The sequence below is a fragment of the Argopecten irradians genome, chromosome 11 (assembly GCF_041381155.1).
Source record: "Argopecten irradians isolate NY chromosome 11, Ai_NY, whole genome shotgun sequence".
NCBI classification, from domain to species: domain Eukaryota; kingdom Metazoa; phylum Mollusca; class Bivalvia; order Pectinida; family Pectinidae; genus Argopecten; species Argopecten irradians.
In genome coordinates, this window is record NC_091144.1 from 25345663 (window position 1) to 25361898 (window position 16236).

The 16236-nt window shown below is 33.1% G+C and overlaps 1 protein-coding gene across 4 annotated transcripts in view; it reads right to left on the minus strand.

Moving 5' to 3' along the window:
• Window positions 1-16236, minus strand: part of LOC138335107 (transforming acidic coiled-coil-containing protein 3-like) — a 53465-nt gene that overhangs the window by 18681 nt on the left and 18548 nt on the right. For 2 of the 4 annotated variants that reach the window (XM_069284032.1, XM_069284031.1), the window contains exons 7-9: window positions 9342-9396; window positions 8483-8657; window positions 5045-5140 (exon numbers count right to left, since the gene is read on the minus strand). In XM_069284032.1, coding sequence (XP_069140133.1) covers window positions 5045-5140; window positions 8483-8657; window positions 9342-9396 — 326 coding nt within the window. The remainder of the gene's footprint in view (window positions 1-5044; window positions 5141-8482; window positions 8658-9341; window positions 9397-16236) is intronic. The other 2 variants (XM_069284034.1, XM_069284033.1) reach the window with 1 other exon arrangement.

A 16236-nucleotide genomic window follows, 5' to 3' on the forward strand; every position in this document is an offset into this window, starting at 1 on the left:
TAAGTGATTGATTGATGAAGAAATGAAGGAAAACAAAACATTACTTGATTCCTTCATCAACACAAATAAGGATGTACTTTAAACATGGATATTTTCAGGTATCAATATTCTCACTTAGTCAGATCTAAACTATATTTGGTGTGATCATTTTTGTGCTGTACAACTATTCAGTCTTTGCACATTACAAGTTATCTCCATTGCAGATAGGTATCTATTGTGACGTCAATCTCTCCCAGGGTGCATTTCGGTCCCCACAATTTCACCTCTGTATTCTTCAAGAATCCTCAAAAATCTTGAAAAACGTATTTCGGACGCATACCAAATTCTTTAATACATATTGCAAGTTTCCTTTTGTATCATTCTCTGTATCATTCCCTGTAAACGACTGTCAGTTCTGACATGATATAATTTGATCATTCAATATCAAACCAAACAATAATGGATTCTTTTGCAGATACACTAGATTTACTTGTAAGTAAATAGTCAAAATTTGTATACGACGTCCGCCATTTGTATACGACGTCCGCCATTTCAAAAACAATCACTGTTAAGTCAAATATAAAGTGGGCACAATGTATAAAACAATCGTCATGACATGATATTTTGTGACCCGAGGTCAACAGACGGTCAATTAGTGAGCCTTTGACAGAGGTGAAAGTGGGGACCGCTATGAACCCTGGGAGAGATTGTTGTGATGTCATTTTTTGTGAGCAAAATTCACATATGTTACTCCCACAAACACATGACATCGCAATCAATACCTACCCATAAGTGCAGATAATTCTGTAATATGCAAATACAGAAAAACCTTTGAATTATTAACATGTCAAAAATTCCACAAGTTGATATGTTTACTTAGATTTAATTAAGGTGATATTTCCATGCCATGATAATTTCACTCTTATTTGAGGCTCTTTCCAATGGTCTCTTCCCATAAATTCCTCCATCCCTCGCATAAAACCAAAACGTTGACCTTTCACCTTTATGATACCTTGAGCGTGTTATAACTTAAAACTTGACCTTTCGCCTCTTGATGATACCTTGAGAGCGTTAAATAACTCTATCACAGATAAAGTACTATTTTTAATGACCAATTAACATGGAGCACAAAGGTAACAGAGACTGTATAATGTATCTTTAGAAAATAATACATTAATACAAACTACAAGCTAAATCTACAATATAGATACATGTTTTGATGGATATAGAGTGAAGATTAACACTATGCAAGTAGCTTAATACTTGATTTTGATTATATCAGTAAATCTATAGAGACCAATACATTACATTTCACAGGTCTGCAGTTAGATCTTAATCTGTTTACAAAAATTTGAATTGTTCTCCCCATTCCTACATTATTTTATTGTCATAAGCCTGACACATGATCACTCATTTGTAAGTTTTTTTTGTTGTTTTTTTTTTTATCACTTTACCATCTAGAATCATTTTAGCAGGTGGAAGAAAGCCATAGTACTAGAAGAAGAGTACTGGAGCAAGACCATTGAACTACTGTCAGTACCTGGTAACTGCCCCTCATAGAATTCAAACTCAATTTTGTATTTATAAGTATTCTGGGCTGGTGGTAATATGGATCCAGAGCAAATAACAAGACAATGTCATCATGTAAAGGTGATCTCAAAATCATCTATTGATAAAGATTATAATCTACAGTTCCATCTTTGCATATTACAGAGTTAGCTCCCTTGCGGGTAGGTATCCATTGTGACGTCATTGTTTTGTGAGTGCAATTCATGTCATTTTCTCCGAAAATTATAACATTGCACTCACAAACACATGACGTCACAATCAATACCTACCCACAAATGCAGATAACTCTGTAATATGCATATACAGATTTGTACCCTGACACACTCTCCGGTACACTTACAGCGTCCTCACGCGGCGCTGTTGATGCAGACCCTCCCATTATATACTACTCCATAATATCATCATTATCCACCTTGTTAGAATCCTATCTATGTCCATATTAATTCACATACAAATCCTTAAAATCTTTTCTTCATGATTAAAATCGACACTCTAACACTTGGTATCCAATTTGTCAAAAGATCTTGTTCGCAATGACGCAGAAACAGTAATTCAAAAGTAAAATAACAGTTGTTCCATAATTAAATGTGACAATCTATCACTTCTAATAATGACACAAAAAGCTACATCCTAGCTGTTATCCATGGTAAAGAGAATTGGATACATCTTGATTGTAACACGTCGGTTTTAGCTACATCAGAAACGACTGTATAAATCTAATATGAAATATATCCTAGTATAGTCACTAACGACAGGAAGTTACAAAGTACAAGCATATTTATACACCAATATAAAAATAGAATAATTTGACGACTCGACATTGAACACATGTGTACAGCATTTAAGTACCGAGCCCTCCGTATAAACACGTGTACAGCCACAGTACACACATATGTAGATCAGCCAATGTTTAAGATACAATAAGCCAATGCATGCAGCCAAGTATGGGAAACATAAAAAAAAACCTCGTCATGCCTGTTTTCTTCGTTTCTCAAATTTAATCTTCTTGTCAGCTGGTGTAGAGTGATGCATAATGGCCGAGATTTCACAGTGTACCGTTCAGACACATGTAACACATTGCAGCAATTGATTTTCTACTGGATGTTTTTTTTCCCTTAATCCTACACAGTTACTGTTCAGGTGATACGTGCACATGTTTATCAATCCAGTGGTACAATCTGAGTAAATATATTATGAGGGATTGCCTAAGGCATTTTTTCCTCTATTTCTGCTGGAGACGAATATTGATCACAAGAGTATCAAACACACTAGTCTGCTGTAGCGTAATTTATACAGATTACAATCGCGAAGACCTTACACATCAGAAATATCCATCAGTCAGAAATCAATATATAGGCGTCTTCATATCTGTGTATCTGTTATTATCTAGGTAAAACAAATCACCTTTGTTTAAGAGTGATATCTTCATTAAGGAGTCACAATACAGTTCTGTAAAAATAACACAGTCACAGAGTCACTATCAACGACTTATTGTCTATTATAGATTTAATTTTTTTAGGATGCGAGACAAAAAACGTCATGGTGAGTTCTAGAGTAAATATCACAATCCACCAGTAAACATCACAATCCACGTGTCAATGCCACAATCAGCAAGTCAATGCCACAATCCATGAGTCAATGTCACAATCCATGAGTCAATGTCACAATCCATGAGTCAATGTCACAATCCATGAGTCAATGTCACAATCCATGAGTCAATGTCACAATCCATGAGTCAATGTCACAATCCATGAGTCAATGTCATAGTCAATGAGTTGATATCATGGAATCAATAAGTCATGAGTTGTGAATGAAGATTCATGTATCTCTGTCCTCAGACACAGAGTCAATATCACAGCCATCGGTCAATGTCATAGTAACAGAGTCTGTCAATGTCATACATCATGAGTCAATACATGTACCAAATCTCAGTTATAAAGCCAATGTCACAGTTTGAGAGTGATTGTTGCAGTCCAAGAGTCACTGTCTCTGCTCTGGAGTCAATAACTCAGTTTTGGAGTCAATATTAGTTTCAAATTGAACAGCACAGTAACAGAATTATCATCACCGTCACAAAGTCAAATAATATATTCAGTGACAAAGAGTGGAAACCTGGAGCAAACAAGTCTTTGTTGGGGTAAACATTAAACCTATTGGTCAATTTAGTGTCATTGTATTCTTATCATGACAATCCCATTGACTGCATCAAGGGAGGGACTTTTTGCTGTCTTTAAATGAATCCTTTATTTAAGAAATAAATTAATTTAAATCATGTGATCTCTGAACATGTATTTCTATTTTGTTGTGTGATTACAATTAGGTCAGTAATTCTTCTAATTATTCTATCTATTGATAGTGCTAGCATAAGCAATATTTTCATCTAAATGTCAGGTTCTACTCATGTTGTTTAAATATTCTATTATAGGTCATAAACCCAAGAACATTTTTTTGCAGATTTTTACATCACATTCAAACATTGACTTTAAAATGTTTAAATTATTTATCAGTAAATATATTTAATTGATAATTAAATAATCCATTTTTTATATGAAAAAAAGGTAAACCAACCAAAAAAAAGGTAAAAAAAGAATAAAGAAAAAATAACTCACACCTGCAAAAAATGAAAGAAAAAAAGAATAATAAATAAAATGCACCGATTCTTACAAACACATACATGTACAATGTATATCTACAGACAGGTGAATACATTTATATACGATAAGGCACATGCAGTAGAGCTAGCATGCAATGCAGTAGATATGCAGATAGATGTCATACTAGAAACTAGAGAGAAACAGCAGACAAAGATTGACCTTCATTATTACTAATCCTGAAAACCTTAATGTGTGTTGTTATACAGATTTCTATGGATTCTATCTTACACTAACATCTTTTTCCTCTATGATGAATTGTATTTTTTTTTTTTTTTCGTTGGTTCTATTATTTTATTTTACTTTGTTTTATTTTATTTGAAAATCAGTGAAAGTCTTAGATCTTCAGATTGATTTCAGGTTGTCAATTTTCTTCTATCTTCAGATGACATATGCCGTCTTTGCATATTACAGAGTTAGCTCCCTTGCGGGTATGTATCCATTGTGACGTCATTATTTTGTGAGTGCAATTCACGTCTTTTTCTCCAAAAATAATGAGTCACAAACACATGACGTCACAATCAATACCTACCCGCAAGTGCAGATAACTCTATAATATGCAAATGTAGAATATTAAAGTTCCAAATAAGCTCTATCTAAGTAAATAATCATTAAAGTATTTAATAATTCCAAATAATATAAACATGCTGTAAAAAATTATACAAAACTTAAAAAAAAAAAAAAAACTGAAGAGGGGCCAGGTCATCACAACGGAGATTCTTTCTGTGGCCAACACCTATATAAATACAATTTGTGGTATTAGTGAGAGCAGAAGCAGGCATATAGGATATAAGAATTAGGATACATTAAGGCATGAGACACCGGACTTGTAAACTCTCCAATACCTTTGAGCCTCTAGAGTTACGGCCCCTGGCAGTGGGTGGAAAGTCATAAGCATCATAATATCTGGTACCGTCAATTTCATCGGGTGGTGACTGCGGCTACAGGTAAAGAACAAGGTCAAGAGAAATGACATCGCAGTCGTCGTAAATAGAGTCAACCATTACATAAAACTGGGTTTTCTTCTATAACAGATTAGCTCTTGTTCAAATTTATCTTGTTTTCTATCACACAAAGCAGCTATGAAGCAAATCTACCAAAGAATCAAGCTCAAGCATTGCTTCTGATTAAGCTTGAATATTCTCTCACTCAGAATGTCTGGATGCAGGAAAAAATTATTAATATTCAATAGCTGAATATTTTTAGACCTCTCTCAAGTTTAATAAGGAAATACACATTTGATAAAAACAAAATCAAATTAATCTATTATCCCATTTTTTTTTCGAAAGGAAATTCAAAAGTCTGCAATTGAAATCCAATTAAACTTGTCTTTAAGATATCACAATTATTATTTTTAAAGAAAACATGCACCTAAAATGAAAATAAATTGTATTTACACTTCCAGAATATAACTGTATACATATTTTTGTATCTTAAAGCTCATTTTATTAAACAAAGTTTTTGTTTTTTGTTGAAGTTGTAACTCAAAATACTATCAAAGGGAGACAACTTTGAGTTCCCTAATGGAGAGTCTGGCCAAGAGGTGTAAGGCAAAATTGAAAAAAACAAGTTTGTGATACAAAACAACATAATCAAAAGAGTGATTATTGAGATAAATAACTGTATATATGTATAGCATTACATAACACTGTTTAGTTTAGATTTGATCATTTTGTTAATTGTGTTGGACTAGTATTAAATATGAGGAATACGGAATATTAATGAAGTAATAAAGTACCATTCTATAGCAAATAAGAAAGAAATTTAAAACGAAAAAAAAATCTATAATGAAAGGCACTTATAATTATCTTGAATTTCCTAATAAATTTCATTAATTTCCTTATGACAATCAATTAGTGTTCTGTAGCTGGTGTAGGCTACAGTAATATATCCCGAAGTGTTACATAGGAAAAAATTGTGAAACAACATACCACTACCCAGTACACAGAGTACAAAAAATATAACAATAGAAGAAAAAAACAAAGAAAAATTATTCTAAACATTTTTATAATCATAATTTAACATTTTAAGTATGAGTTTCACATTTTGTAACTAGGATTCACATTCTATATCTAGGATTCACATTCTATATCTAGGATTCACATTTTGTATCTTTGATTCACATTTTTTGTGAAGTATCTAAGATTCACATTTCAATCTAGGACTCAGATTTTGCATCAAGGATTCACATGTTATAATTAGGATTCACATTTTATTTTCAGGATTCACATTAAGTATCTAAGATTCACATTTTAATCTAAGATTCATATTTGGTATCTAGGATTCACATTTTATATTTGAGATTTTTGTTTAATAATGTATCTGAGATTCAGTTTCATTTGCTGTGTGATTCTTATTTATATCTGGTATGATATGTACTGTTATGTACTGAAGGCTTCAATCTATTTCTTGTGTAAGTGATTACCACATTTTATCCTTTTACCTCAGAATCACACAATATTTCATATCATGGATTGTATCTGATATTCACATTATTTTCAATTCACATTCTATTCTACATCTGAGATTCACATATCGCATTGTATCTTGAATTCCATCCTTAACAAGGTTTCATCCTTCATTTTTTTTGCATCTCTACTACAAGGCATTGATAAACTTATATTATCATTTTAATTTCTTTTGTAGCCAGAAATCAATGTTAAAATGTGCCAGAAGAAATTTATAAGCATTAATTCCACTTTATCATTATTGCCTATGTTAAGATTTCAATAAAGTCAAATATTCATAGAGATTTTATATAATACATTTTGAACCAAAAACCTGCTTCAGTCTTTTAAAACTAGCAACAACATCAAAACGTATTGTACAGTACATGTATATCATATATTACTTAGACATACTCATGGGGCCCACATGCAATTTCAATCTCAAATTGGAGTTTCCAACACGTTTCCTTGGATTTTTAAATAAATTTGAATAAGAGACTTAGTTAAGTGGGTTACCTGCCCTTGGTTTATTACTACTGGGGTAGGATTATATTTTCAGGTAGTGTATATGACTCAAACAAAATGGCTTCATCAATCACATCATGTATGTCTAAAGCTTGAGCAAACATTTCCTTTTTTTGCAAAATTTCCATGTAATTGTCAAGATACCTTAGATGATGCAATTACTCTCATAACAAACGATATACATAATGTAATATAATTCTGAACATTTGAAATGAATTGGATGAATGATCCAAATGAATTTGCAATATCAGGTTCTTTTAAAGTTTTAAAGGATTGAGCAAAAAATCTAATATATTTTACTGTTTCAATGCACATATAAAAAGAAAATTTCATTTAAAATACAACTATAGATTTATGGAATCATGAATTTACATTTAACTGTAGGAGGAATAGATTGATTTTTGACTTACAAATAAAAGTAACACGATGATAGACATTGAAGATAGAAGCATGCTGCTGTTGCAATAACAGCCTTTGTTTTAATACAACAGCTCTTTATATATCAATAGTCTCACACAGACGTTTAAATCAAGTATCAAACAAATTTTACAGACGGTAAATCAAAGCATTTTACTCCTTCGCGAATTCACCCTGAAATTTCATAATGGATTGGTCTAGTCTTTGATTTAGAAGAGCCTAAGTGTTTCTTCAGGGGTGAAAAAGAATTTGTCAATATTTAAACACCTCTTCTTTTTTTTTGGTTTTTTGTAACAATAAGGTAGAAACTATAAATTTTGTTGAATACTTGATTATCAACGATCATAAAGCTGTATTGCTACAAACAGTAACAACATTGCATACAATCTAATTATAAACATGTAAATTATATAGAAATATATAGATATATACAACATCAATATCCAATCCCTGTATTGTGCAATAGCAAATGGTACGCTATGCATACATTATCAGTATAAGTCAATGCTTTGAGTTACTAACACCATACAAGCTTCACCTGAAGCTGATCATATTCTTCCCCATCACAATACATTTTTGAGCAACTTTTAAAACAAATTTTGACAATTTCAAATTCAAATTTTATTTATCTAATATATATTTATCTTGATGAAATCACAGTAGTGATAAATGATTTCCATTCTCTAAAGTGTTAGTGGCTCCAAATTTAAAACTATTTCGAAAGTGATCTTTTTATTGTCTCCTTCAGTTTAATGAATTAATAAGTATAAAATTAAAACTGCTTTACGCAAAAGCACTGCAACCACACAGCATTTAATACTAGATGGAGTTATCTCCCCTAGAAGTCTATCACCACCTGAAACGCTGAGAGTAATCTCCCATATATGAACTCACCTTTACATTGTTAGTTGGACTGAAGAGTATTTTGTCGACAGATCGAGGACTGGCATCGTGCTGTGCGTTTCCATTTTCCTCTACCTGATCCTCTAGCACGCGGGCTGCGGGATGTTTGGGGACGCGGGACGTCTTACTAGGTGCAGGTGGGGTCGTCATCGACAACAAATCCACACTGTCGAATGAAGATATTTATACACATATCAATAAAACAATAAATTTCATAAATAAATTGAATTACTATCTTATAGAATCACTTTATCATAAAAATATATCCATGGTTTTTTTTTAATTTTTCACATCAGATACACAAATATTGTGTGTAATTATCATCATTAACATCATGTTGTGTCTTTAAATCAAGCTGACAACTGGTAAAACCCCTTTAATGGGGGTATTCGAGGAATGCGAGAGCTTTTACTGTAATACATCTTTTAGGACAATATTAAAGAGCTGAAAGTAATATGTGACGGCATCCTCATTTACTTTTATACTGCTCAACTACGGAAGCTGGATGTGGGAATGTTTTCCAATGTAACAGTCTAGCCTCTTAGTCTGATACCAACAATTAACAGACAATCCTGTATTAACCATTTTGTCTTAAGAGTGGATAATTATGGTATGCAGGACCAACGTTATTCTGTCTTTGCATATTACAGAGTTGCCTCCCTTGGGGATGGGTATCTATTGTGACGTCATTATGTTGTGAGTTATATCCCCTGAAATATTACTTTCACAAACACATGACGCCACAATCAATACCTGCCCGCAAGGGCAAATAACTCTGTAATATACAAATACAAAACAGATTGTGTTAAGGCATATTGGTGAGCAATTATGGTATACAAAGTTGTGTTACCTCTGGTCAGCTTCAATTTGTGTGTTGTCATTCCTAATCAGACTGGCATCAGCAACTACAAAGACAGAAAACAGACATTATTCCGGGTTAACGCCTAGGAAACAGAGGTAAATAATGTATACATCAGTTAAACGAAGGAAAGAGGAGACATCACAGCGCTAGAACACCAAACACAGAATAAACAGTTATATAGTAACATCCCATTTTTATCTAGGAATACTCAGCTCTAAACCATGCTCGCAAACTACTGTACACCAAACAGATGGTGCATAAATGTTTGATTAAATAACTGTAAATTAAGCTCCCTTCACTCCAGGTTGTTATGTTGATCTTCCTCTACCTTTCTCAGAATTCTAGTCTTTGATGTACATAATGATAGACCCCTAACACTCTGTCTCTCTATCTCATCTGTGCACAGTCCAACATCATTGGAAAGCCAAAATTGGATTATATAAATGCAGAGTGATATACTAAATGCAGAGTGATATACTTACAATAGGAATGTTTATATAAGTGACCCATCACGGACTCACATATACCTATTTACCATTAGAATGGGGAATTATTATATATATATATATGACCCTCCCCTACCACAGACTCACATATACATATTTACCGTTAGAATAAGGAATTTTTACAAAAAACATGACCCTCCCCTATCACGGACTCACATATACCTATTTACCATTAGAATGGGGAATTATTATATATATATATATGACCCTCCCCTATCACAGACTCACATATACATATTTACCGTTAGAATAAGGAATTTTTACAAAAAACATGACCCTCCCCTATCACAGACTCACACATGCATATTTACCATTAGAATAAGGAATTTTTACAAAAATATGACCCTCCCCTATCACAGACTCACACATACATATTTACCATTAGATTAAGGAATTTTTACAAAAATATGACCCTCCACTATCACAGCTTCACAGATACATATTTACAATTAGAATGGAAAATTTCTATACATATATGACCATAATAAGCCCTTCCCTCATGCTCCCCCTCCAACACACATGCATATGAACATGTGATTTTGAATAATGAAAGAGAATATTATCATCATTCATTGTTTACTATATAATGACCATAAGGCTGAACTTATATCTAATTGCATCAAATTTTGTTCCAATGATCATAAAAACTTAAGATTTTAACCTTGTAAAACAATTAAATCCTAGTGCTTATTGAGTTAGACATGGTAAAACCATCATACCATACAACCTAATCTTATAACCAATATAATATGTAATGGCACATGTAGGAAAAGTTCTCACTATAGCCTTGGAATGAATGACTGATGCACATTGAAAAGCTGTTGTTGTGCAGTAAAATCTGCAGTGGAGTTCCATCTGCCTGACATTTATATAAATACCATAAGTAAACCTGTGCTTGTCTGTAGTGACACACCATTACACCAAGTTATCAATCACTAATCTCCTTATGTATTTTCCACACATGTGTGTGTGTGTGTCAAAATCCTGTGGTAATTAAACCAGCATTACAGTCTGAAGTGTAAACAGAAGTTTACAGCTGTATGTGAAATACAATTATTATTCAACCTTTATTTATTTATTGCAGATTAACTTAGTTGGTGACCTCGATGTCCAGGGGAATCATGCAAAGCCTACATTATTATTTTTTACATATGATATTAAATGAGAGAATATTGTGTAATTTATAAAATATGCAACAGCCCTCCCCCCTCCCCCTTTTTTCTTTCCTTGTTATCAATGTGCATGGACATTTGAAATTCTATTTCACCAACCTCCCCACCCCACCCCATTTCCACTCCACAATTAATATTTTTAATATTCACATTTATTTATAATACACTGTATACAATTTGTTTGAAAGGGGCATTTCAAAATTGTGACACTTCGGTCGATACTTTGAACAAGAAGATTGTTTAAATCAACAGAAGATAGCAATCAACAAAAGATAGATGTCTTTTTTTTATATATGTTCATTTTGGTATACCTAAGGGATAGTTGAATTATTAAAAGGTAAGGATAATTAGAAACGATATTTACATAATGTATTCAGATTTAGCATTTTGTTGGTTCCAAAACATTGTTACTAACTGCCAAAAATCACTTGAATATAAAATTATACAGACATATGAGTATATTGTTATTGAATTGTTTTGTAAAAAAGGCACATCTTTGCACCTTTCATTTCCAGAAAATGGTCATATAAGGACAGCACATACGTTACCACAAGAAATATGTATTAAAATAAAATTATTTTTCTGTGTGTTTAAATATAAACCTTTTTTATTTCTCGTTTATTTATAATCACAATATGTACAAAAGATTATTTCTTGAAAATATGATGATAATTGCATAATCTGAAAAAAATTGCATTCAAATTCAACAGATAATAAATAAATCTTATCAAATTTAATGTTAATTTGTTTAAGAAGAACAGGGAGATAACTCTGTGTGGACATTCACTGAGTGTATTGATAATAAGTGTGACTACATTGACTATGGTACATTTGTGTATCAGAAATTTTAAAAAATGTCAAGATTAATATATTTTACAATGTTACAATACATGCAGAAATTCATGACTGATTTTAAATGAAAATTCTGACAGAATTTGCAGTTTATTTTCATATAGCTGCAATATTGTTGCTAAAAAGACTTTTAGACAGAAAATGGTGTCGTCTTTAGAGCTACATTGGTGCCTATTACTGCTAATGGAGCAAAGTAATGATTATGCAAATAATTATTACAACGTTTGTATACATTTCATCATGCTTGTTTTATGTCGCTGACCTACTAGGCAATTAAACTGAACCGTATAAAACATTAAATTCCTTGCAATACATTATTACTTTACATATACAATGGGGACAACCTACGTCACCGGAAGTGATATCGGGCACACAAAAACAATGGAAAAACGCCTGCTTCAAGATGAAAATCGGCTGAAATTATGACATAAAAGCAATGCATCTTCTAAATCTATCGTGCGTCAAAGACAGTGTATTGTTAGAGACTCTGTGAAATTATTAGATATCGTCAAACTAGCTCAGATTATGCAAACACCTCGACACAATATTTTTCGACAGCAGGGATATCGGTCACATTTTAATCACTAAAACGTTATAAATTGCAAATAAATAAATTTTGCTGCCACAAAACTGTTCCGTTTACTAATATGTATTATGTGACTGTTGAAAGAAAATATTTCATTCATTATATCTAATAGTGGAGAATCATATACGATGCTTAATTAGAAATTATGAAAGACATCACTTAGAACTGTAGGGGTAACGGTCACATCCAAAGTTACGAAAACTGTGGATAAGACGCCAAAATACTTTTGTTGAATTTATCTGATCTTGGTAGACGATATTTTAACCCCCTATCAGCAAATGGTAAAGCGAGCTATTGAAATCGCTTTTCGTCTATTGCTCTCCATCCGTCCGTCTTTTTTTCCACTGCGTGGCTATTGGTCACATTTTATTCACCGAAAATATGTCAAGATTTTGAAATGGTTTGTCGCTTCGTAAAGATTGCTGAAATATTGCAGCGTTGTTTTCCCTAACTAATCATTCAGGTAAAGAGGAAATACTACCGAGATACATGATACATCATTGACTATTATCGTAACTATTTTTTTTTTAATACTTTGGTTATTCGTACACTGTATATTGTTTCGTTTTTGTCTGTACATGTATTTGTACACACCCTTTGTTCTTGCATTGTCTTTGCGTGGAACGTTTGCTGAAGCAAAGTAGAACTGAGGCAACCCTTACCAAGCAGACAAACTACATCTCCATGGAGTACCATTGTACTCATTTGAAGTACGTTTCTGTGTTAAAGTAATTATAATCTAATAACTCCGCAGTGACAATATACAAGAAACTACATAAAACTTAAGATGTAAAGGCATCCGATGTAAACAAAAGGAAAACCACACTGATCTATAAGCTAAAGAAATACGTGAATACATGATAGACAGGATCACTGAGGGTTTTAACTGTTTAGCTGATAGCGTTAGTTCAGTTCTACATGTCAGTTCACTAATAACTTCTCCACAGATTTAACACACAGTAACGATTGAAAATGTACTTAAAATATATCTTAAAAACAATAGCACAAATGATCATATGCAAACAAATTAATAAAGCAAATCAAATGCGCTTGGTGAGTATACATATAAGGGTTGCAGTGAAAAAGTAATTATATGTATATGAATGCTTTAAAGCATCGTGGTCGTCAAATAATTTCAAGATAGCCAAATATTCATTATTTTGTAATCTTATCTGTCTCAAAAATGAGCATTAATAAATACAATCCTATGTTAAAAATTATTATCAAAATATCTATATCGAACAAGATATTTGATAATTGTATGTTTACATGGTAACGAGCTTCAAGTTATCGACTACCGCGTTTTCCCATTGGTGCATTATGCACAATAAGAGAGAGAGATATATGTAGTACTTATAAAATTCCAGAAAGGTTCATTAAGTATTAAGCTCACATGTTGAATTTGAACCATAGCAACAAGTCCATCTATAAGAATCAAGAAAGATGACTTTCTAAACATGAAATTTAAAAAAGAGCCTTTATACTCTCTGGCAAATACATGTAGCGGTATCGAAATAAATCGATTTCGGATTGATTCCGAAATCTGTTATACCTAACTGGATTATGAAACCCCTCCAGTACTTTCAGAGAAATAACATATGTAAAAGACGGACGGATGACGAGCAATGAGGGGAAGGCTATTTTTATAGCTTGCCAACCATTTGCTGATGGTGGGTTAGAAAAATCAATTAAATAAAAGTATTTTGGCGGGGTATCCATTGGAGTTGCATGAATGCGTAAATAAAGACTACATGTACAATGCTGTAATATTCAGTTTTCGTAACTTTGGATGTGACCGTTACCCCTAAAGTTCTAAGTGTGACCGATATCACTTTCATAATTTCTAATTAAGCACCGTCTATGTTTCTCCACTAGCAGACGTAATGAATGAAATATTTTCTTTCAACAGTCATATATTACATATTAGTAAACGGGAAGGTTTTGTGACAGCAAAATTTATTTATTTACAACTTTTAACGTTTTATTGAATAAAATGTGACCGATATCCCTGCTGTCGAAAAATATTGTGTTGAGGTGTTTGCATTATCTGAGCTAGTTTGACGATATTTAATAGCTTCATAGAATCTCTAACAATACACTGTCTTTGACGCGCGATAGGTTTAGAAGATGCATTGCTTTTATGTCATAATTTCAGCCGATTTTTATCTTGAAGCGGGCGTTTTTTCATTGTTTTTGTGTGTCCGATATCACTTCCGGTGACGTAGGTTGTCCCGATTGTATACATATCAAGGTCTTTTCGAAAGACAAGTCTACGAATTGTGAACTTGGTATCATGTGAGCGGTACCACAGATATTAAGAATAGTTGTTATGTTTGTTCTGGGTAAAACTAATATATAAATGCATGTATACCTATAAAATAATTGGAAACCTACAGAAAAGTATAGAAAAGTGTGCCCGAGTGATTTTCGGAGGCAGTGCTCCACTAGCACAGATAGGGACCATTTTGTACCCCGCCGAAAGGTATAGTAGGCCAGGTGCATATATTCGTTCTAATTTTCATAATGTCTATTAGCTGGCCAACATGAGTTTAATGCAGAATTTAGTACATGCTCTATATGACCCTGTAATACAGGTTCAGTGCTAAAAGTATCATAATTACTTAATGGATGAATGAATCTATCACACACTAGATGACCTCTGAGCTGTCCTATATAGCAGTAGTACTAAGAGCTAACATGATGTGCAGCAAATAATGTAACTGAGTTATGGATTAGGCTCTATTAGACCCCAGCCGCATCAATCAATAACCCACGAATATACACAATCATGAATATTTCAGGAGCACAACAAACTCTCCCTTGTACATATACTACATACACAAGCTGTAGAAATTACTCTCTCCTTTCCCTTACAATGTCTATTTTTTTCTGCAAACTTCAATTAACCCTCATCTAACCCCCTCCCACATATACATGTCTAGTGCTAAATGTACCCTGATGACACCTTGCCTGAGTGACCTATACATATTCCAGAAATTGCATTCTCTTTCCACTTCAACTTCAATAAACCCTATTTCTCCCCCTGAAAATGGCATTCTCTCTGCCCCACGCAACTTCCCCTGAAATGACATTCTTAATTATTCCACTTCTAAACCATGCTCACCCTCCATTCTGTAATCAGTCAGATCACCAAACACGAAGTTAGTCTTTTATAGAAGGTATAAAGCAACAAATATAGACTGTATTGCATAAAGAAACTGACGAGCACCTCAGATCAATCAAAATAATTTCCAAAACCTTGCATGGATTCACTTCTCTAGAAACACTCTAAACAACAACCATTAGCTCTTATGGATTTCTTAAATGCAGATACTCAATCAGATCCTGAACAAGATTTATTCAAATAAGCCGCATTTCAACTGCAGAGCATTGGTTATATTCACACACATTCAATTAAATGGCCTCTAGAAGTTTTAATGATAGAGGAATATCTATATTTTTGGGTTGGCTAGCAGAACGTGTACGCTACATGCATGCCCTTCCATTTATCTTTTTATTCCCAAACCATTGACATCTGTACAACAACCCCTCTTTTTAACCACCTTCACTTTAACTTACCTTGAGTTTTATATCTGCCCCCCCCCCCAGTTATCTACCCCCACCCCCTCTCTTTATCCTCATACCCCTATATTTCTATCCAACCCCACTATCTTCCTATCCTCACCCCTCTTCCTACCAAACTCCTATCTACCTACTCCTACCTCTCATCTATTTTCCCCACCATTCCACCCCTCTATCTACCTACC